Source organism: Trypanosoma rangeli (genome assembly GCF_003719475.1).
Source record: "Trypanosoma rangeli strain AM80 chromosome Unknown Tra_15.4_contig_00057, whole genome shotgun sequence".
NCBI lineage: Eukaryota > Euglenozoa > Kinetoplastea > Trypanosomatida > Trypanosomatidae > Trypanosoma > Trypanosoma rangeli.
In genome coordinates this window covers 46,719-68,774 of record NW_021705802.1, presented here as the reverse complement: position 1 = coordinate 68,774, position 22,056 = coordinate 46,719, and the positions used below count along the sequence as shown (strand labels likewise).

The 22,056-nt window shown below is 51.4% G+C and overlaps 3 protein-coding genes across 3 annotated transcripts, besides 8 other annotated features; all 3 read right to left on the bottom strand.

Annotated features, from left to right (window-relative positions):
• Positions 1 to 2: 2 nt before the first annotated feature.
• On the bottom strand, positions 3 to 476 carry TraAM80_02500 (putative protein kinase; the record flags this gene model as incomplete). The annotated part of the gene is made up of 1 exon (XM_029379500.1): positions 3 to 476. A coding segment is annotated over one exon (474 nt), but the record flags the coding sequence as incomplete, so codon positions are not given.
• Positions 477 to 631: 155 nt separating this feature from the next.
• Positions 632 to 657: a microsatellite.
• Positions 658 to 693: a microsatellite.
• Positions 694 to 826: 133 nt separating this feature from the next.
• Positions 827 to 859: a microsatellite.
• Positions 860 to 881: 22 nt separating this feature from the next.
• Positions 882 to 910: a microsatellite.
• Positions 911 to 1,119: 209 nt separating this feature from the next.
• Positions 1,120 to 1,175: a microsatellite.
• Positions 1,176 to 1,921: 746 nt separating this feature from the next.
• Positions 1,922 to 1,949: a microsatellite.
• A 660-nt stretch (positions 1,950 to 2,609) lies between these two features.
• Positions 2,610 to 2,648: a microsatellite.
• Positions 2,649 to 2,691: 43 nt separating this feature from the next.
• TraAM80_02499 (protein kinase) lies at positions 2,692 to 7,212 on the bottom strand (the record flags this gene model as incomplete). The annotated part of the gene is made up of 1 exon (XM_029379499.1): positions 2,692 to 7,212. One exon carries the CDS (start codon positions 7,210 to 7,212, stop codon positions 2,692 to 2,694), a length of 4,521 nt encoding a protein of 1,506 aa, XP_029240652.1.
• An 80-nt stretch (positions 7,213 to 7,292) lies between these two features.
• Positions 7,293 to 7,324: a microsatellite.
• Positions 7,325 to 7,940: 616 nt separating this feature from the next.
• TraAM80_02498 (putative DNA repair and recombination protein RAD54) lies at positions 7,941 to 21,998 on the bottom strand (the record flags this gene model as incomplete). The annotated part of the gene is made up of 1 exon (XM_029379498.1): positions 7,941 to 21,998. One exon carries the CDS (start codon positions 21,996 to 21,998, stop codon positions 7,941 to 7,943), a length of 14,058 nt encoding a protein of 4,685 aa, XP_029240651.1.
• Between the last annotated feature and the right edge of the window lie 58 nt (positions 21,999 to 22,056).

Here is a 22,056-nt window from a genome sequence, read left to right as displayed (position 1 = left end):
GCGAGCGTCCCGGTGGCGGAGATGCCCATGTACACAGGAGTGGCATCCGTGGCAGCGTCCTCAATCGGATTCAAGGCGCGCCTCCAGACGCCCCCCAGGTGGTCCGTGAATTGACGTGGCAGGCACCCGGCAGCCACCTCCAAACTGACTGTGCCACTTCCTGGCGCAGTCAGCGCCGCGTCACCACGGAAAGAGCCTGTCAAACTGGCCATCCTCCCGCTGATGGTGTCCTTGCCGGTAGCAGTCGAGAAAGCGTCGCTGGGAAACACGTCGTCACGCTCGCTATTTGCCGGGCGTGGTCGCCGCACAAACGGTGTCGCGTCGCCCCGCGCCACATGCGCAACGCACTCGGTCCTGAGACGCTCGACCTGCGACGACCTGCACGGCAGCGGCTCCCCCGCAAGTTTGGACTGCTCCACGGCTCCCGCCTTCTCCCACCACTGCATCGCCGCTATCTTGAGTGTGCTGCGTGGCATTTATTGGCGATGCTCATTTTCGTTGGTGCCAATCCCAATATTTGATTTTGTATCTCGATGTTTTTCCGCAAAATTGGGAATCTTCTGTCATTGGGTTGTTAAGGATGTTCTTGTGCATTGTGTAAAGAAGAAGAAGCCGGTTAACGAAACGCCATTAAAATAATATGTAGTCGATGAACTGAAAAAAATAATAAAAATAAAATAAATAAATAAATAACAAGTGAGAAAAGTTGCGAGGTAAAATACAGCGCCGCACGCAAATCAAATTCAGTATGTAACAAAGTGCTACTTTATGGATGCTTTGATAGATGTAGGTATATATACACACATTGAAACATTCATGTCTTCGCTTGTTTGTTTGTTTGATTTATGTACTTGTTGGTCAAACATTTCCATTCCATAGTCACAAAAAAAAAAAACAACAACAACAAAACGAGAAATAGCATTGTCTGAGTGCAATGGGAAAAAAAAAAAGATGTTAACATATACCACAGTCTGCAAAATAAGAAGAAAAAAAACAGAGAGGGCAAAGTGATGAATGTCGCCTATGTCGCTTGTTTATCAGTGTTGTTTCTTTCTGACGGTTGCTATTCACCGCTGACTGTGTTGGCAAAAGTGGTAGGCCTGCCATATAAGGCCGACTACACACACACACAGACAGAGAGAGAGAGACACACAGACACACACACACACACATACTGGTCCAATGCATACAACAAACAAAAAATACACACTCGGGCGTCTGAGCACGCACGCAATCGATACCATCACTCCTGAAGCTGGCCATACACCACAGAGATGTATGCCACCTCTGCATAGAAGGAGCGGACTTCGATTAAAACTACACACCTTCTTTAGTAACGAGTTCCATTAGAACATCATTCATAGCTCTTTGAGAGCCGAAACGAGCAAAATCAAAAAGTAGAAAAAAAAATGTCATCTGACATGTCCTAATGGGGTAGATGTTACGCACCTGCACAGCTTATAGTCATCTGACTATAGTCTTCTACAGACAATGACATCTGGCATTATTCCCTCCCCGTTGCTTTTGGTACAAAAAGTAAAAGAGAGCCACCCCGTCAAACCCTACTCTCTCCCACACTTCCAGCCAGATACAAGCTCATGTCTTGCCTCATTTCATAGAGAGGAACATGTTTTTTTTTGTTTTTTAAACTCTTTCCCATTCAACCTCGGACTACGGTTCACACCCCAGACATTGCATGCGAGCCCCACGCCCAGCTTTCTTTCACACCACGAGCTTCATTGCCGCACAAATGTCGCCTTCACTGTCTCCGTCAAAACAAAAAAATAATGTCCACGTCCAATAGTAATGTTTCCTAATAATGTATAAGGCAACATAAGCTGTTTTTTTGAATATGTACGCGATTCTCCTTTAAAGGTATTAGGGGGTTCTGATGTGGGTAATGTTCGTTCGGCTGTGCTCCTTGTTTTTTTTTTCGTTTTTTTTTTTTTCGTTATGTGTGGTTTTTGATGTCTCAACTCGAACTTCGCTGCGGCCACTTCCGCTGGCTCAATTTGCCTGAAAGAGATGCATAATCCCTCAAAGTATTGAATCTCACATTTTTATTTACCTATTCTTGATATTCGCGTTCGGCCGCCCACACCTCGTCCTGTCAATCATGTCTGCCTCACCTCAGACAATAAAGCTTCCCCATCCACTGCTGGCATTGCTGATTCCAGTCCACCGCTCCGTTGACGGCGGTGCTATCGCGGCCTTCGAAGGGGTTTCCCCATTTATGAGTGCCCCCTTTTTTACGTTACTTTTTTCTTCCCATTGCAGCACTTCCCGCCACAAAGCCATGTGCACACCGGGCGGCAGCAGTTACCCCCCGCTACTGTACACGTAAAACTGTGCAGCCATTAAAATGCTCGTGGTGACATCACGCAGTTGGCTGCGAGTTTCATCCTTTGCGGCTTCCGCCTCCTCAACCCTGTGTCGTGGCGGCTGAAGGCGGAGTGCAGCAGACTGTGTGCCAGCAGAAAAAAACAAGCACGACTCCGTCCCCTCCCACACCTCAGTAAACCGGCATAACATGTTTTTAACGTACCGGACCCTTTTGTGTATGACCCCAACAGGAGCCTGATCGAGTTCGGTGCGTGCCAAAGGACTCCCAACACAATCAAACAAAAACAACAACAACAAAAAAAAAATGTAGCAGAATCCGTTTTATGCTATGACGTTTTCGTGACCTTGTCACTGCATGTTATGCAGGAGCTGCAGAAGCTCAGAAGCCGTTTTGCGTCCCTTGGGATCTGTTACCAAGCAGCTTCTTAGTACCTCTTGAAGGATTGCATCCCCCTCCCGCGGAATTTCAACCAAGGAAATGCCTCCTTGCATTTGAGCCTCTTTCATGGAATCATAATCTGACAGAATTGCAGTTAGATCGGTAACGGTTTTCTTTGCGTTTTGTTGCCAAGTGGTTTCATCCTCAGCGGCAGGACTTTCCTTCCGCTGACTTGCCGCTGTTAGGTCCATCCAGCGCCACGGCATTTGGTTTGTAATCAACTCCAGCAAAATGACGCCCACAGCGTAAATGTCTGCTGCTGCGCTTCTTTGACCACTAGTAAAGACCTCTGGACTGCTATAAGCCCATCTATTGCTGCAAGATTGTAGCCGCAGACTCTCTGCTGTCGTTGAGGCTGCTTCCTCTGCTGTACATGCCGTGCTGGTTCCCCCTAATTTGTATAATCCTTCCACCGCCACTAGTACACCTTCTGGTCGAAGACTGCCATGAACGAGACCACGATTGTGTAGGTACTCCAGTCCCCGCAATGCACTTACCAAAAAACGTTTTATCGCCATGAGTGGCAAGGGACGGCCGTATCGCCGCAGTGTATCACGCAGTGATCCACCAGGAACATATTCCACAATACTACACACATATTCCTTTGATCGACCATAGCCAAGAAACTGTACGATGTTCTCGTGGTAAAGTGTCTGTGCATGCGCCCAGGCGCGTTCAAGGGTTTCCAGGTCCGCAAATCCATACTCTTGAAGCGATGAAATCGGCACAAATTTAAGTGCTGCGAGAGTGCCTGTATCACTGATGCCTAGAAAGACAGGAAATCGACCGCATTCTGGAAAGCCTTCAGCCGCACGCTTCCATCTAACATTTTTTTTGTCCCAAAATTCAGAAGTGATGGTTATTCCTGCCGAAGCAAGTTGTGCGTCTGACAAAACACTTGAGGTGTCACTATATGTGGGTCGTCTCCGTGATTCGCGTGAAGTGTGTATGTGGTGATGCGCCCCTGTCATGGTGCTTTCACTGTGTAATATTGAGAGAGGTGACCACTTTGATGTCGTGGTATCTACACGATCTGAGCCTAAATGACATCGCTCTGGTGCAATAGTAGTACCCGACTTAACTTCACATTGTTGCACCTGAGCCAGTTGACAACGAAGAAGGCATAACAGCTGGGGCGTCACATACGGTGAGGCGAGAAGGCTTTCAAAACACATACGTGCCTCCGTCAAGGCCTTAACCGTAAGGTAGCGAAACCCCTTCAAATAGGTCTCCTCCACGCACTGCCATGACGATTCATTTACAATATCTTCAATAACGATATGAAACGTAACTTTAGGTGACATATCTGGCGCATGAACACGAACCGATGCAAAAGGCAACACATTAACACGGGAACGAATGAAGGGAACTGTGGATTGAAGTATGGCAAGCGAAACACCATAACAACGCTGCACGTGAATCAGATCTGTACTGATGGTTCTGCCCCATAAGACGGGTTCTTTCTTCTCCGGACCACCGCAGACGCCAAAATGAAAGATACCGCTATCAACAAGAATGACACAGCAACACCTCACGACATCAGGGAGTTTGTGATGAATTTCAAGAGCGCAAAGTATTGCGTCCAGCTTATCGGAGTGACTTTCTCCCCGACGAGGAAAATTCAGGTTAAAGGTTTCTGGTAGAAAAACATCAATACCTCCTCCGAACTTTCTGGCTGCCTCCACCACGATATTTGCTATTTCACTTGCATATTCCACAATTGTTTTGATATCCAAGATGTGCACAGAGACCACGGAACACATAATGTCCTCAAAGACGTTAAGTTGCTCTTGTGGACCATAAATTCCACTTACCCCAATCCCCGATTCTTTTACACATTTGAGGCAAGACTCAGGCATAAATGCCTTATTATTCCCTTTGTTCATCAGACTCCTACCACCTGTTTCATTCTTAACGCCAGTGTCCATGTAGCGCGATCCCCGCTCTTCACTGATAGGCCTTAACGATGAGAGCCCTTGGGGTAAGAAGGAGCGGAGGTGACACATTTGATCCCTCAGTGAGGCGGCCACACTTTCTAGTACGTATATCTCCAGCAATGCAAATCTGTCGCTTTTGTTACCGGCGTTCGTGGAAGAATCACTGAGCGAAGTATCCTCCACCTTTGCCGTCAGACGAAGCTCTGCCGCAATATTATGCAGTGGACGACTGACGAAGATGGTGAGGACAGCATAAACCAGCAGAGTTGACGAGAGTGTGGTGAGAAAGGTTCCAACAAAACTGAGTAAATGAGGGGTTTGGAGGCCTTCACTGTAGAGGTGAGGTGCTACAACGAACAAGAGCATTGTGGCATTGTGCTCTGATTGCATCAAGGAGACACTAAAGGTGCTCAATGCTCCGCGGTACAGGAACCTGGTATGGAAGGCCTTTCCCTTGCGCACCGTCGCCAAGACCTCCTTCATCTTTACATACTGAAAAGCCCTGCGCATTAACGGATCCTCCAACTTCCATCTTTTCCTTGAAGCAGGCAAACCCCCAGTTTTCCCTTCGCCGAAACTAGTTCCAAAAAAAATATGCTCACCATATTCGTCACCTTCCATCGGATTTGAGACGGGTGAAAGTCCAAGTTCCCCTCGTTTGTTCCCCGAATCCCATTTCCCATGAGAATTGCTCGCGACCAGCGTCAGTTTTTCAAAATCTTCACCATTCTCAAGCAACATGACACGAGTTGAATGAAGTGACCCACTTTTATCCACTAGAACTTGATCAATTACCTTTCTAAGGTCAATTGAAACCTTCACAAACGCAACGGAGCCATTCTTCTCAATAAACGGGTGCGTGTATGCGTACCCTGAGTTGAGAAAGTGTTCTACCATCCACTGTTGCATTCTTGGCTCGCGCCCTGCATCCACATCCGCCTTCCATGCCTTAAGCAGACTCCCTGTGGGAGTCAAATTATTTACAAGATCCTTCAGCTGAAAGGGCGTGTGAAGTTCCTTCAAAACCAATGGTGGGTCAAGTAGTGTCATTGTTACGGGGTCAACAGCGAGAAGGGAAACAATTGCACGATCGGTTGAGTTCCGATTAGTTGTGGAAAGATAGTATGGATGAAATCCTCTTGTGCAAAGTGCAATCTCGTCACGCTGGATAGAGGCAATATAAGCATGGGTTAGTAGCCTATGATGATCCATGTTATGTAACGCAGCACACAAACGCTGCGACATTTGAACGCCCATCGGCACCCACTCATCGTTTGGATTCGGATGCCGCTCATTTCGAATGTACAGAGCGACGAAAACGTTTGCCAAGACACCAGCAATATTTAGCGCGCTGTCTAGCTGTGACTGGAGCTCAAGACGAATATAGTCATGAATCTCCATAACGGAATCTCGAACGTTAAACATCGTCACGTAATACGGTGTTAGAGAACAGAACAGAGACAAGCAGAGAAGGACTAGGAAGTACGGTACTAGCACAGAAACTAGCGGAAGCCCTCGCGTTCGACACCACCTAGAATCCCCACTTTTTGCCTCATTACCTTCTTCCCTATGTCCTTCGTGCGTATGATGCATTTCAAAGTTCATGTTCTTTGAAGCATCCGGACGCACGGCGCATGGAGAAGCAGAAGACGCATTTGATTCTTTATTTTCCAAAGGTAAGGAGTTGGCGCCAATGGAGTCACATGATGCCCAATCACAACATAATTCCTGGGGCTTTGATATCGGTGACTGAGCAGGGTCACCCACACGACTCGTATTAGCAACGTTTACGGTATTTCCATTACCATCACTAAAAGCACACGAAGTATCCAATTGACCGGCCGTAATAGCGTTCGTTTCAGGTATTGTATGGTTCACTCTGTGGTGTTGTTTCCCAAGCCCCTTTTCATCCGCTGCAGAGTCCTCTTCAATTTCATGAGGTTCGCTGTTCTGTCGAGGCTGTCGCCTTGGTAAAGCCTCTGCGGAGAGACTAGCGTTCAACATTGGTGGCTCATTTGATCCTAATGCCGTCAAAACAGGGGCTTCGTGCCCCATAAGAGCATTAGAAGAATTCAATGTCTTGTATTCGTCTTTGTGACTACATGCCGACGTTTCATCTGTATTCCCCACTGAGAAAAAAGAAGGCAATTTCAATAATTGAATGGATCTCTTTTCTGCCTCCAAAGTATTGTCAGGCAAGCAAGTTGGGTCCAGGTGCCATGTTGTTGCAGATGATGCCACTTTAGTGTCACACCGTACAGGTGGGTGCGGTATAACCGACAATATTTGATTTGAGTTGTCCGCACTGCGCGAGTTCCCTGTTGACGACGGCGCCCTATTTGGAAAATACGTCGAATCTTGATTCAAAAATCCGTTCCACTGCCTATCTAACCTATCGGAAGAGTCCACAACATCAGAATAAGAACCCGCCACATGTACTGCAATCCTCTGCCTCGGCTGCACACGCTTCTCTTTCCGTGTCCTTCCCTTCATCCTCCTCCTGCCTTGTTTGGGTGTTACTTGTTAATGTGACACAGGCACAGCTAAGTACTACGAAGGCAGAAGTTGAATACGTGTGTGTGTGTGTGTGTGTGTGTGTGTGTGTCTGTTGCTGGTGGTGCAGGTCGGTCGTACTACAAGGAAATGCAAACGTAGCGTTGCAAAAGAAACCAAACACCCGAATATATGTAGACACTTACAACAGTGCTATCCACGAGCCGCAAAGACCCAGAGCTAAGAAAGATAACTGAGGTAGCGATGCGCGTACGCCCAATGTATGCGCGTACGCCTAATGTATGCGCGTGCGTCTGAGGAAGAGTTTGCCCAGCCACTTCCCCTAATGCTGCTGTTACTAGAGCAAAAACAGAAAAAAAAGTAATAATAATAAAACCAGTGACAAAGAGAACCGCAACGTCAACACAAACACATGCAAAGGGAGGAAAAAAACAATACGCCCAAGACGTCCACTTACGTTTATACTACAAATTGTTTAACCACAGACTTTGGCTATGCATGTGAATTGGATGCCTTTGTGACCGTTATGCAGGCGAGCCGCATAGACACACACGCAGACAGCCAGAAGAAAAGACAAACGCAAAACAATACAGTAGTAAAACAACATCAAACTTTTTTTTTTTTTAATGTTTGTTTGACTGAAAAAATGCTGCGTCGCAATAAATATTCGGCATTTGCTCTCAACAGTTCCATCTATCGTACGACCCTCAACGGGGCGCATAGTCGCCTCTTCCCTGAGAAATTGTCTTCATGATGGCCAGCAGCGTCACGGATGAAATCATTACATCGCACTTTTCGGTACCGTCTAGGTACATTTCATTAAGAAGAAGCACCTGCTGCTGCTGCTGCTGACGAAGAAGATGCAAAGCTAGCCACCAAAAGCCTGGCGGCCCACCGTCGGGGTCTAGACCACCTCCACCCAGGCTCTTCTCCCCCCGCCTGTGATGACGTTGCTGTGCAGCCTCCATGGAGTCGAGGAGCCGCTTAAGGAGAAAGCCGTCCACCACCACATGGCGGGGAAGAAGGTGTGACGCATCCTCCTTCTCGGCATGCCTGTGCTGCATCGTTTGGGGCGTATTCATTGTTCCTATCGTCGGGGCACCGGCGAGTGTAACGTTGCGGCAGGCAGTCTTCCACTGGCCCCATCGACACAGCAGTTCAATCAACGCCTCGAACGGCACGGAAAGGTCGGCGTCCGGCTGGGCATTGCGCAGGAAAACATCAAACAAATTTAATGCATTTTCCCACACAATATTCGGTGCAGCATAATCCATTGTCTTCTCATCATCTTCTTCCTTTTTTCCTTCTGGTGATTTCATGGCATCTTTGCAACAATAATCTTCTTCGTCCTCCTCCTCCCCATGCTGATCGCCGCTGTGATCGGCCCTCGTCGTTGTTGCACTCAAATGCTTTGGAAGCAACAGGCCGCGTAGCATCAACGCGTCGGACGGTGTAAAGTGCTGCCGCACCACATCGTACGCACCTGCTACGGAGCGCAGCACCACTGACACAGGCACTTCTGAGCGTCTCCCAATCCGATGCCCAACGCTAGCCTTTTTCTTGGGGTCCGATTCTGCGGTGTAATAAATTCCCCAGAGTGTCGACTGCTCCGCAACAATGAGAGTCAACATGTAACGCAGCGAAGGAGAAATAAGCTCTGTGTTCTGCATGAGTTGGTTCAGTGGCTGCAAGCCTTCGGCGGTGACTGTCATGCCAGCCACAACAGCAGCGCACATACGGCAAAGCAGTGGCTTGGATAGACGCATCACGTGATGCAGTGATGCCTGCTTCCCCACAAAACGAAGCGCCACTTCAGCGTGACTGCGTAGGACAGACAGCGTCGTGAGCGTAGGAATATACTCCTCATTATCCTTACCATCTTCCTCCTTGTGGTTGCATCGTAGGGACACAAAGCGGTATGATTCCAGGCAAGTCACATAGGAGCGAAGATCAACGATAGGTGCCCCATCATCGCAATGTGCCAGCAAAGCACTAAGCAGTAAACGCCGCACATCGCCTGCATCGCAGCGGTGGGTACCATTTTGTGTCGTGGTGAGCTCTGACAGGAGTTGCTTCGGTGGGGTGCACAGGAGCAGCACGACAACCTCCACCACGCCCCTATCAAAACATGGCACACGACTGAATTCACTCACCCAACGAATAAAGGCGGCGAACATGTGAAGCCCCTCTACACCTTCATTTGAATCTAGGCGGTGCTGACGCACAGCGTCAGGCAGGCGTAACGCAGCCCTTGTAACTAGACGCAACATGACAGCAGAAACAGTGAAAGAAAGGTCCTCCTGTGCAAGTGATAAGGAAGAACCGTTAGCGGACCCCGTACCACCGCTGTGGTTCTCAGGTTTCCTGTGTTGACGATTGGTTAGTGGAGGAAGAAGCGTCAGTGCCTGCGCGTACTGCAGCACGAAAAGTGGGGAGAACGTTTGCGCAGACAAGAGGCGGAGCGACTGTTCTATTGCGTGCGTGTTTGGGAAGCAGCCATCCTGCAGCCGCGCAAAATGCAGCCCCATCACTGCATCCGCCACCACTGTGTTTAAAGCTACCGTCTCGGCGTCCTCCGTGTTGTGCTGCCCCACAAGATACAGCATGCGCTGATAATGTGCATGTTGTAAACGGACTCCAACCTCACGCTTCGCCTGACCCAAACGCAAAGCCTGTGCCCAATCCTCCACTGCATCTAGTGCACGCAAACAAAAACTTTGTTCCAGCGCCTCTTTCGCCGGGGCAAGTGTCGTCTGCCGCCGCACTGTGCTCGGTGCAAAGCCAGTTATTGCCTCATACTCGGAGCGCCACGCAGTTCCTTTGCCATGTATACAAGCCATCTTCACCAGCGCCTTCGCATCCTCTGAAAGCGGCACAGAATGGGCTCGCACAACAACGTCGCAAAGGGACCTCATCGCCGCTGCGCCATGGTCTGAAGCAAGACCTGCACAGCAGATTAAAATCTCCAGTTGCGTCATTGCTTTTTGCTGCTGTGCGTTTGCGTGGGAGAACAGGTGGCACTGAAAATTGCCATCTGCAGATATAATTCCCAATGCATTGCACCAAAGCCCATTACAGGCCTCTTGGAAACTCGTTAAAGCAGACACTGGGTGCTGTCGAAGAAGAGAAAGCACCTCAGATGAATCTCGCACGCTCTCCATGAAGGCGTCTAGTAAATCACCGCGACGTTGAGCGGGAGGCAGGGCAATGAAGATGCGTTGAACGAGTGACCGCCAGTCCTCTAGTGTCGTAACGTACATGACAGATGCTGCGGGCGTAACGGTAAGACACCGAAGCATGTTGCACGCCAACTCCACACGTCCGTCTAGTGGAGCACCCTGCAGCGCAGGTGCTCGTTGCTGCTGCTGCTGCTTCAACAACAACAACGCCAGTCCGTCTCCCACAAATCGGTGAAGTTCATGGAGTTCCTCAAGTATGGCTTGCAGTTCCTCTGATTGCACTTCCGCAGCACGGCGAAAACGGTGCATAGTATGCTGCTTCATCGTACGCATTGCGCTGCAGAGAAGCAGCAAAGCATCCAAAAGCAGTGAAGACTCGCCACTGTTAAGGGATGAAGAGGGAAGCTGAAACAAAACATTGCGGGCTGTCGGGAGCACAACACGGAGGGAGCCACTGGCAGTGATGAGCTTTACAAGCCGTGCCATATGCGCACCAATGATGGATGTATGCCCAACAAACGAGCGTGCAGTGGCATACGCCGCCAGTGCCAGGACCCATGCATGGCTCGTACCACCGTTACGGAACAATGCGCGGTCCCGCCACTCCACGACGGGGTTGCGGGCACTGCCGCGGATCACAGAAGTGTCAACAAGTGTGCGACAATGCTGAAAAGCTTCTTCAAGTGCGACATTATAGGCGGCCGTGCAGTGTAGAAAACTCCACCACACCTCATCATTATTATTAGCATCCCCATTATCATGGTCAAGTGCTGTATCAACACCAGGTTCCCTCGTCGGATGCCGCTCATGCGGTAGCAGTGATTCACACAACTCCGACGCAGTACCAGGAAACGTCCCTGAGAGGGTCTCCACAAGTAAACGTGCAACCTCACGTTCTCGACCCAACATTGCTGTCAGTGATGCCTTCGCAGTGGGAGTGCCACAAGAATGAACACTGCCATGAGACGCTGTTTCGTGCAGCATGTCACGTACGGCATCAGCAAGAATGTAAAGACCTCTGTCAGGTTTTCCTGCGGTGCCACCAATGAGATCGCGATGCACCCACCTCAGTGTAGCCGCAAGGGAGTGCTGCGCTTGCATAAGTGGCGTTACGCGTCGTATCCACGTCGCCGCAATCCAAAGCCCTGTTCTCTTCTCGCTCGTGTTAATGCCATTTGCGGCGTTTGCAGCAACCTCAAAGGCGTCCATTGCCTGCTGCAGCGTTTCACTAGGAACATGTCGCAGGAGATCTGCGTCCTCTGCATAGCGAACTTCTTCCTCTAGTAACGCCGTCATGGCACGATCACCCCCTCCCATGCAGGCCTCATCCGCCTGCCGCGTCTCCACTTCCAACTCCTCCTCCGGGTGAATAAATGCATCGTAGAAGGCAACTACATCACTGTGATGAGAGCGATTCATCAAACGTGTGCAGGCGTCATAAAATTCACGCGTCCCCAGCAATGCTGGGGTCTGTCGTGACAGCACGGCAGCATCCACGCAGTGACCACTTCGAAGCAAATCTTGCATGAGACACACACGCTTCTGCAACACCCCTGCGGAATGCTCCCTCAATATGTCATCAAACGTCTTCCTCATAAGTGTGCCATTGAGCAACAACAAGACTTCGGAGAGACCACCACTCTGACAAGGAGCCACAACGACCGACGCAGCGTGATTTATCCACGCCATAGATTCGCGGCCGCTTACACGACAATATTGCTGGGCTGCTTCGACGAAACGTAGGAGTGACTCATACGATTGTTTCTTGTACAGGCGCCCCATGACAGCGGTGACAAACTCACCTTTTGCCTGAGTTAGCACCTGTTGCACCTCATGTTCCCGCGCACTGGTGTTGTTGTTGGGACACTGGTTGCTAGCCTCCTTTGCAGTCGGCTTTGAAAACCCCTTTTCTAACACACTCAAAGATTCCAACAGTGCGAGCGCATCCACCCAAGAAAGGCGCGGATGGCGCTGCACACGTGCCGTAAAGGCAGCCACCACTCTCAAACGGTTGAATCGCCCTGTCGTAGTCTCAGTCCCTGCGGCAGACAACTGACGCTTCCCAACAACCTGCATGTACGAGACCAATGCTGTGATGGGAATTGTGGCCACATCGCACACCTCAATTAGATACCGCAACGTGTGAAACAATGGCGCTTCAGGGGAAGACCACCATGACACGGAGTTCATCGCGGAAGCAGGAAGCTGTAGCGTTAACTGCAGTGCGAGATCCCATTCATTTGACGGTTGAACAATATGAAGCATCCGCAGTGCACAGGCGGTCCCGTGATGAATGAGATCCATGCCATATTCCTTTTTTCCCTTAGCAGAGGCGAGCTGAGGCAGTACGACCGAGAGTGCGTGTTGCCATACCTGACGCACACCATTATTCCCCTTGGTTGCTGATGTAAGCAGTTGCGACATCAACGTCACATAAAACCGGAAGCGCATCATGTCTGTAATGTCGTCTACGCTTCCATCCTGAGACTCCGGTAAAAACTGCAGGGCACGATGCCACGGAACAACACTCGATGCAATCCCTGTAGGCCTTACTTCTAGCTTGCGCAGCAGTTGAGCTGTAAAGCTACCACTAACATGAATACCGCTAAAGCCACTGCTGGTGACTGCATTGGCATCCCCAGGCTCCTGAAGGATCATGGTATCAAGCATCCTGCCAAGACGCAAAAACGGGGGGTCATAGTGCGGCTTCCTGTGATCCTGCAACAGGAAGGCACAACATCCATGTTGCAGCAGACGCAGCGATTCCTCACTCGCTGATGATAACGCAGCCTGAAGGAGCGACCATGGCACCTGATTCGCTTCTACTACGCAACGCCACAGCAGCCACTCCGCCTGCGGTAGCTGTGGCACCTCACTCCCAGGCGGTAGAGGGAAGTGAGAGATACAAGTTCCCAAACACACTTCCCTCGCACTCTTGCACATGGCAGACGTCGTATTCATAGTGGTGGCAGCAGCGTAAAGCTCACACAACAGTACCACGGCCGTGGGGGTGTTGAGCGGGACGTACTGAAAGCGGCGAAGCACAAGGTGAAGAATTGCTTCAAACAACTCCTTTTCCTGCTTTCTTGCCGTTTCGTCCACTGCTGCCGCAGCAACGCTAGAACGCAGCACCACGAGCAGCAGCATCAACACTTTTTCTAGCATGATGGTTGGCACAACAATGTACGGTGCAATCGTTTCAAAGAGCTGCAGGCCACAACGCGCTGCATGTATTGTCTCCACAGAGGCCTTCGCAGAGTCAGACACGCCGGTGGTGACGGCAACATCCAGAAGCTCCAGCACAACGTCATGCGATGGAACCACAGCAGTGTTCCAAAGCGATTCCCGCACAATGGAGGTCATCTGTGTAAACAGTGACATAGCAGGTGCGGTCGCAGACGCCGCATCGTCACCCTTGAGAAGCAAGACGTCCGAAACCTCACCTCCCCGTTTGTGCAGACGGAGCAGCTCCCTCAGCCGCCTATTGAGCGACAGTGCCGCGTCACGCCGCTCCCCTTTCGCTCCTCGGTGGTGGTGGTGGTGCAAGCCCTCAGTCAAGAAGTGCAATAATTGCCGCACATTGACAATGCTGTCTGGTTGCGATGCAGCTGCAGAAACAACCCTCATCACGCCACGGCCAAAGATGCCCTCCAGTTCAGCCTTCACTTGGCGCGATGCAATGTCAACATCCTCGCCGTACGTGATAAAGCACAAGTGCAAAAAGTCCATCAGTGCCGTGTACGCGGCATCGAGGGAGGCCTGCCGTTCGCCGTGCCACGCCATCGGATTCACAAAGGTAAGAGCCGCGGCAAGGGCGCGAAGATAAAACAACAGCTGCACCTGCACGTCGCGCGAACCCCGCGGGCGACCAAAGTGGACGCGTGTCAAAGGCAATCCGGCGTCACGTGCAGCAATGCGACGTGCCATCTCACGTTGCTTTTCCATTCGCAAAAACTTCCCCACATGATTAATACTTGCAGTGCGACGCTTGTCAAACCCATCGCGCACCACTAAAAGACGTGCCAGTGACTGCAGCCCATCCGTTGTTAACGGCGTGTATCCTGAGAGAAACAACGATGACGTTAGAGCGGATGAGTCAACGATGTGTGGATGAGGAAGGACTGCATCGACAAGGTGGCGAATGACGTCTCGATCCCGCGCCTTCGTGCTGTCGTTAGGATGGGTGGACACCCACCCTCGCAGCGCCATGGAGAGAAACTGGTCAACCACCATTCCGGCACCTGCGCCACGAACGCCATAGAACGTTGCAGAATTATCCTCCGTTGCTTTTGCGGTCTCTTTCACCGTCGCCACCTGTGACAGGGGAAACGACGCCGTCCCAGTCATCACATACAATCGAAGAGTGTTGAGAATCACCATCAACGGTCGTGTTACGGTACCGAGAAGAGTTGTGTGAGCGGCACTTTGCTGCATCATCCATGACACCGCGACAGGATGGCGCAGTTTACATGGCGAGACAGGGCTCTGCTTTTGTTCCTGAAGACATTTGACATACTCACACGAGCGCCGCATCTCTAACACTAACGGTGGCCAGAGTGAGACCCATGACACGGTGTCACCTCTCATATATTGCCGCACAAATTCAATAGCCGACGCAACATGGCCATCAAAAAAAGAGGCCGAAGTGCTGGCCTTCGGCAGGATCAAAATGGCGCGCGTCACAATTTCAGTCGACGCCCGATAAAAACGTGACTCACTTGGAGTCGTGTTTAGAGTAGCACCATGCAAAGCATCTACAGTGGCACTGTGGGCAAATATCTCTCTGTACAGTCTTTGCAGTAACTTCTCCGCCTCCTCCGGTTGCAGAGATGACACTGAGATGGGCACATCACAAGCGTTGCTCCCAGAAGTTAGTGCCAATGCGAGAAACGCTGCAGCGACACGGTGACGCAACGGTGCATTCCCTTTTTTTTCATTTTTATGCTCTTCCACATCTAAATCGGCATGCGCCGCCGCACTGCGGCCCATCGGTGGCGTTCCAGCCTCTCCCTCCCATTCCAGCTCCACAGAACGAATGAGTAGTGTATTCCACGCAGCTAGTAATGACTGTATGCGAAGAGGCACATACAGCCGCTGGGACAAACGACTCTCCAATAGCTCGGATGCCTCCTGCATGGACCGGGCGCATGCAAGCAGCAACAAAAAGCCTCGCTCACTCCGTAACTCTGCCGCCTCATTTGCCGTGTCGACCAATGCGCAGGCGTACTGCAAGCTACTGAAGCCAGACGGTGTCGCAAACAGTGACTCTGTGGCATTTGTAACATCTTCCTCAACGTCATTTGCATTCATCCCCATAAGTGACGGGTCAGGAAGAACGCGCAGCGCGCGGCACAAACGCGCGTAGATGGACGGATGCTCTAGCATAAACTGTTTCGCGCACATTTCCGCTATCCATGCGGTATTGAAAAGGGCATGGCGAAAACACAGTATACATGAAAACCCAGCAGCCCTCGCATCAGTTGTTGCATATGACAATGCGGATGGTATTCGCTCGCTCTTACCAAAGTGAGAGGAAAAAGAGGAGGAGACAGCGTGGGAGGAGGACACTAGTGAAACGGTGGCCGCGATCACACTCTGCTCCGCGGCAATTGTTTCACGTTTTTGTTCCCGCACGATCTCCCACTGTGGAAGCATGAGGGCAATACGACTCCAAAGTAAAAGCTGCCGCGCCTCCGCAGAGAGTGACTGCCACGGCCAACTAAGATTGGAAGCGGAGGTCGAAGACGACGAGATCCAAGACTTCATGTCAGCCAACAGCAGTTGCTGCTGCCATCGTTCTTGTGAGGTGGAACGCGTCCCTAATAGCGGCGCCACCACATAAGCGATTACGAGGAACTGAACAGCCGCATCACTCGTAGAAAGAGCATTCCAAGCCTCACAACACCTCTGCCGCTGCTGCCGCTGCTGTTCTTGTTGGTGTGGTATAGCATTCCCCATTATGATGCACGCGGCCGTGGATGCCTGGCGATGCCACAATGCCACGCGACGCATAAACAGCGGTGAAGTCTCGTGTGGAAGTGATGGAGTTATCGAGATCATCTTCCAGCGACGATCCAAACTAAGAGTTGCCATGACTTCCAAAAGTTGGTTATAATCCGGAAGAACACCATCATCTTTCTTAGTATCCAGTGCGGGCCAAACTGCCTTAAGCAGCAGCGCCAAAACTATGCCGCCTGGCCACGGCCCGCAGTATTGAAGCACAACCGCCAGCCGCTGGCGGAGGGTGCGCTCTAGCGGCGTTACGCTCTGCCTTGCAGGAAGCGGAAAACCGAGCGCCATGGCATAGGGAAGGTCCCAGCGATGTGGAACAAGTGTACCTACTGCATCCATTGCCTCCACAATGTCATGCTCCTCCGGCGTCCCGCCGCCGCGACACGATGCAAGAGCCGCAAAGATGGCGACTTCTGCGAGTTGCTCCTCTGATCGAAGCCACTGCACGGTCGAAGCTTCTAGCGACAGCATTGGAGAGAACTCCACAAGGCGCACAATGAAACGTGTGGAGAGCGATAAAGACACGCCGAGGGCGCGGCGTACAGCGGCAGTGGCGTTCAAGCGAGCGGACTGCATCGCAATAAGACCTCCCACAAACGCTTCATCGTCATGCAAGGTCTTCTGCAACTCCTCTTCAAGCTGTAGCGCCGGAAGAAAGGCCCGTAGCAGACGCATGTCTGGACGCGTGCCTTGATACACAATGTGTAAAAGTGTCATTGCCATCAAAAAAACTGAAAGGGACGCATTGTCTGCAGGAAAACCAACGTCCAGGTGGCTGCTGTTGGAGTGCTTAGACACGGAAGTCGCAGAAAAGAAGGCCTCCGCTGTGTCGTTGCTCAACGGACCCTTCTGAAGTATAGTGCGCATAACACGCAGCAGCAAAAGCGCGCTGCAGGACACAGGTGAGGTGTAGCCGCAGTTCACACATCGCTCAATTATCTCACACGAACGACTGAGTTGATGCATACACTCCTCCCGCAGTGGTGAGTCCGGCCAGGACGCACACGTGCCTGTCAGGTTACCCGCAATCCAGATCATAAAGTGTATCTGTCGTTCATTCAGCACCCGCCGCTCCGCACCCTCCGCAGCTTGTAGACACTTCTGCATCCAAGCAGATGTCAATAGAACAAAATCGTGCATGTGCCGCACCGCCTCGTACGCTGCTCCGCTCAATATGGCATCCACAGCCGAGGAAAGGCGGTGCATGGGATGTGCTAAGACAGCAAGTGAAGCGATTGTATGACGAACGTGAAAAGCAGCAAAAATAGTATGCAGCGCCACAAGTATATCCATCGCAGCCTCACTTGAAATCCACTCTGGTGCGTCATGCAAGGACTGCACTGCATACGCGGCTGCTGCAAGAGTGGCAGTGAGTGGGGGCTGTGCATGCCAGCGACGATGCAGTAAAAAGACAAGTGCCTCCATGATACACGGGAGAAGCTGAACACGTAATGATGATGACATCGTCAGCGACTCGGCGTCGCCACGCGTTGCGGACTCAACGGCGAAGAGAATAGTGCGGTTCACTAGCGCTGTTGCCTCCTGTGTACTCAAGAGGTCGTTCAAAACAACAAATGCCTCAGGGTCCCAACGCGGCACCTCTCTGAATTCTCTTCCTGAAACTTTCTCTTCCTCACCCTCTTCACCAGTGGTGGATAACAGCGAGGGAGATGGCGTGGGGGCGCCCGATACCGTCTGCTCGCTCTGCAGGATTCCCAACCAAAACAGGCACTCAACAGGCACCACAGGGCCCAACGTTTTCTCCAGATGCTGGACGTGATGGGTTAAGGTGGTGATGGAATCCGCCCACAATTTCTTAGACGTTGACGTCGGCGCTGATGCAGCCACCGCACCGAGGCAAAATGGGGGCAGTGCCCGCAGAACACCAATAAAGTCAGGAAGATTGCGTAGTAGTCGTGCATCACTACTTACAAGATGATTTGTTACCACAACCAACAGACGTTGAGCATGTCGTTGCATATTAGGCGTCATGTCGCAACTAAACTTAGGGATACCCATCACGGCCCTGCTCTCAGATGGCGCAGATAACCGAAACAACAAAATACATACCTGAAGCATGCAGTTTCGCGGCATCGTTGTGTGACTACCCTCGTAACGAAGTGAAGAGTCATGCATCCACAAGGTATCTCTGAGCACAGTATGTAGCATCCTTATTCTATCCCGTGTCGTCCCATCCTCCACGCCATCGACAACGCGGGAAACACACAAGGTGAGGAGTTGTAGCATCGTTTCTTCGGGCAAAACCATGCCAATAAACCGATTACGAAACGTTTCATATGCAGCGGTTGCACTTGCTGCATCCTGCGCGGCGTGGCAGAGGCGCACAGTTCGCGTGAGGGCGTCTGCCTCGTTATTGGCTTGCTCCGAGTCATAGAGTCCACTCTGACGTAGCAAGAGCTTCGCCTCAGCCACATTACCGGCGCAGATACCCTTAATAAGTTTCCATATGAGTCTAAAATCCTCATCGCTGGTGATAGCCGTGGGCCACACAGTGAGAGCCAAGCGCGCCACCTGAGTTGCCTCGTGGAGAACAAGCATTCGCTCCTGCTCCAACAAACCACTTTCGCGTTGTTCAAGTTGATGATTCTGTCGTTGTTTCAGAGCTCGCACAGACTGCTTGACATATCGCCAGGACGTCACTAAGGCAGCCCGCGCAACTTCTCTAGACTTTTCTCTTCCCCGCAGTGAAAGTAGCACCCGACGGGCAAAGGAAAGCGGCCCATCTGCCACAGCAAAGGCAAAACAGGCACAGTCATGCCCACTCAGCTGACGTGCCTCATAGACGGTAAAGAGCTCCATAGCAGACATCCAGTGTCGCCGCCGCTTTAGCGGAGCAAGGGCCTCGTACAAGTCAATGCGCTCACTATCACTCAATGGGGTTCTGCCAGGCAAAGGACCAGTCGTACCGCCTGTGCTAGCATCCTCCTCATCCATGTTTTGTGCTTTACCCACGTTTGGCACCAGTTCATGCACAATTTCGACCACCTGCAATGCCTCCCGCCATCGTGGCGGTACCGCACTCACCAGCAACGTGTCAAGGATATGACGAAGGGACCTATCATTTTTGCCATCAAGGGGCGGCTCACTAATCTTGGATGCGGCTTCACCAAAAAGTGCAAGTGCCACACGCCATGACTTTGTAACGGGCTCAATAGAATTCAACAACAGGACCGTGTAACGCGCCTTGTCTTCGCTGCTGAAGACGTCACTCTCGTGCATCACCACAACAAGGGCCGCAAAACTCGACGACCTCCCAATGCCATCATGTGACTCGGTTGCCGCAAAGTCCATCATGCACCGTAGTAACGGTGCCACCTGTTGCGGAGCAATAGAAAAAATAAATGTGCGCCACACATTGCTGGCATCAGCTAAAGCGAGATCATCCCTGACGCATGCCTGGAATAGAGCTCGTCCAATCTCTTCAACCTCCTCATGCCGTGTCAAGAGTGTCGATAAGGCGGAAAGTCTCACATTTTTATCGGCGTCCATCCCTGCAGTGCGTGTTACATCGGTTTGTAAGTCCTGCCAAGTTTCGTTATTCTTCTCCAAATGAAGCAAGGGAAACATGACACAGTTATTGTCAAAAGAAAACCTTCGACTAAGGAAATACACCAGCTCTTGTAGTTGCCGCAGTCTCTCTTCACGACAGAAAGAGGAGGGCGTGACACCAGAAGCACTACCACCACCACGGCGACGTCGGCGACCGCGACGCCCGTGGCCACCACCAGCAGTGTTGTCTTCCGCCATGTCCGCGGAAGAGGTGTGCCTCCTGTCAAGTACTGTGATGTGACTTTTAAGGGATTCATCACCTTGAAACCACATCTTTAACAGAGAGGCATCACAGAGAACGTGCCGCAACAGCGCCTGCCATGCGGCAGCTATTGGCGAGTTCTGCCATCCACTCAGTGTGTGTGGAAAAATAATATTTCTCCAAAATACTTCCCGTCCAGAGGCAAGTGCTGACTTCGAGGGAGTACCATCGATGATACCGGCGTTGTTGCTCTTAACGGTGAAACCACCACTGTGGCCGGTGGGGGTGTGAGGCCGGTCCTCGCGCGCCTCCGCAACAGTGTTCAGCAACATTTGCTGCCTGTAGTCTCTCACACAACAAAGGCGAATGTACACCATCATAAGCGAGTGAACAGTGTTCGACAAGAAAGTAATGAGAGAGTCATCTGCGCCATTCGCAGTGACCACCGCGCCGTGCAGAAGCAGTTTTCGCGCAACACACTCCAGTTCAATGTGTTTGGTGTCATCCAAAGATTCAGTGATTCTCTGCTGCCCTGCAACATCGCCGCTCAAAAAGAGTAACTGCGTGGCAATACAGAGCCGTGTGAGAGTCAACATGTGGGCACTGTTCTTCTTTGGCTCCTGTTTCCAGCAACCGAGGTTATCCTCTGCCATCGTCCAGCGCCGCTCACGTTGCTCCAACTCCGCCATGGCCAACGCCCTAGACATCTCCCATTTTGGCAACTCCATCGCCGGTTTTTGCTCAAGTTCTCGCCGCCACCACGCCAAAGCCACCTCATTGATACTGCTGCAGCACTTGTATTCAGCATCGTCGTCATGATGCCCAACCCCGACCACACCAGAAGGTCGGGGGGTGACGATAACGTCATCAAACAGACGTTGCAACGTCCAATGAAGTATCTCCTCGGCGACGTCTGGTCGCACGGCGATGCAATCGATAGTCGCTTGAAGTACCGGTTCCACGGTTTCACCTGCTTCAATTCCTCCGCTGGGATTGGTGTGAGGAGCACACACATGAAGCACCGTGTAGACAGCATCATACAAAGAGGATGCACAACTCGCGTGCAGCTTCTCCCTCAGCCTCTGCCAAGGCATAGGATTATTTTCGTCCTCCACCACCAATCCCTGAAAAACAGCAGTGTGAATGGCTTGCACCAAATTCTGCTGAAGCACCCGCGGTGTTCGGCATATAGACGTTGACTCAGCCATCGGAGCAGACTCTCCACGAAGATGCAGACTCGCAGCGAGCAGGTCTCGTGTGAGCAGCAAGGCATCACAGGAGACTGGGCTCGCCCCACCTGCAGAGGGACCACCATTGGTGCTGCTACTACCGCTTCCCCCACTACCAGTTGCGATTTCATGTTGCCACTTTTCTATGGTGTTCAAGACATCTTTTATGACTGAGGTTTCTAATCGCACACGGCGTCGCGTGGCGCGCTGCACAATGGCAGCGGCTGCCTTCCAACTCCCCATACTAGACACTGCTTCATCGGCAAGAGTCGCGCGAAGCAGCGTGTTGTACAGTCCCTCTTCCTGCGCCAGCGAAGCTGTGGTCCCAGTACTCCCCTTCCCCGTATTGCGTTTAGCGTCTTCCACCGCGATGAGTTGACTACTGAGACGTAGGACGAACTCCCATTGCCCATTTGCCACCAAAAACGGAAAAAGCTTGTCGTGTGGAAGACTGTGCAGAAGCGTTCCTGTCTCAGCGCAGCCGCGGAGAGCTCTGAGAGCACTCTGCCAATCCGCACGCTCCATGTGTCTCGAGAAGTACGACAACAGTGATGCACGTAGACGGTCCGCCATCTTCACTAACACTATTTGTTTGGTTGCTCTTTGCTTTGTTTTTCCACTTGTCCTCCTT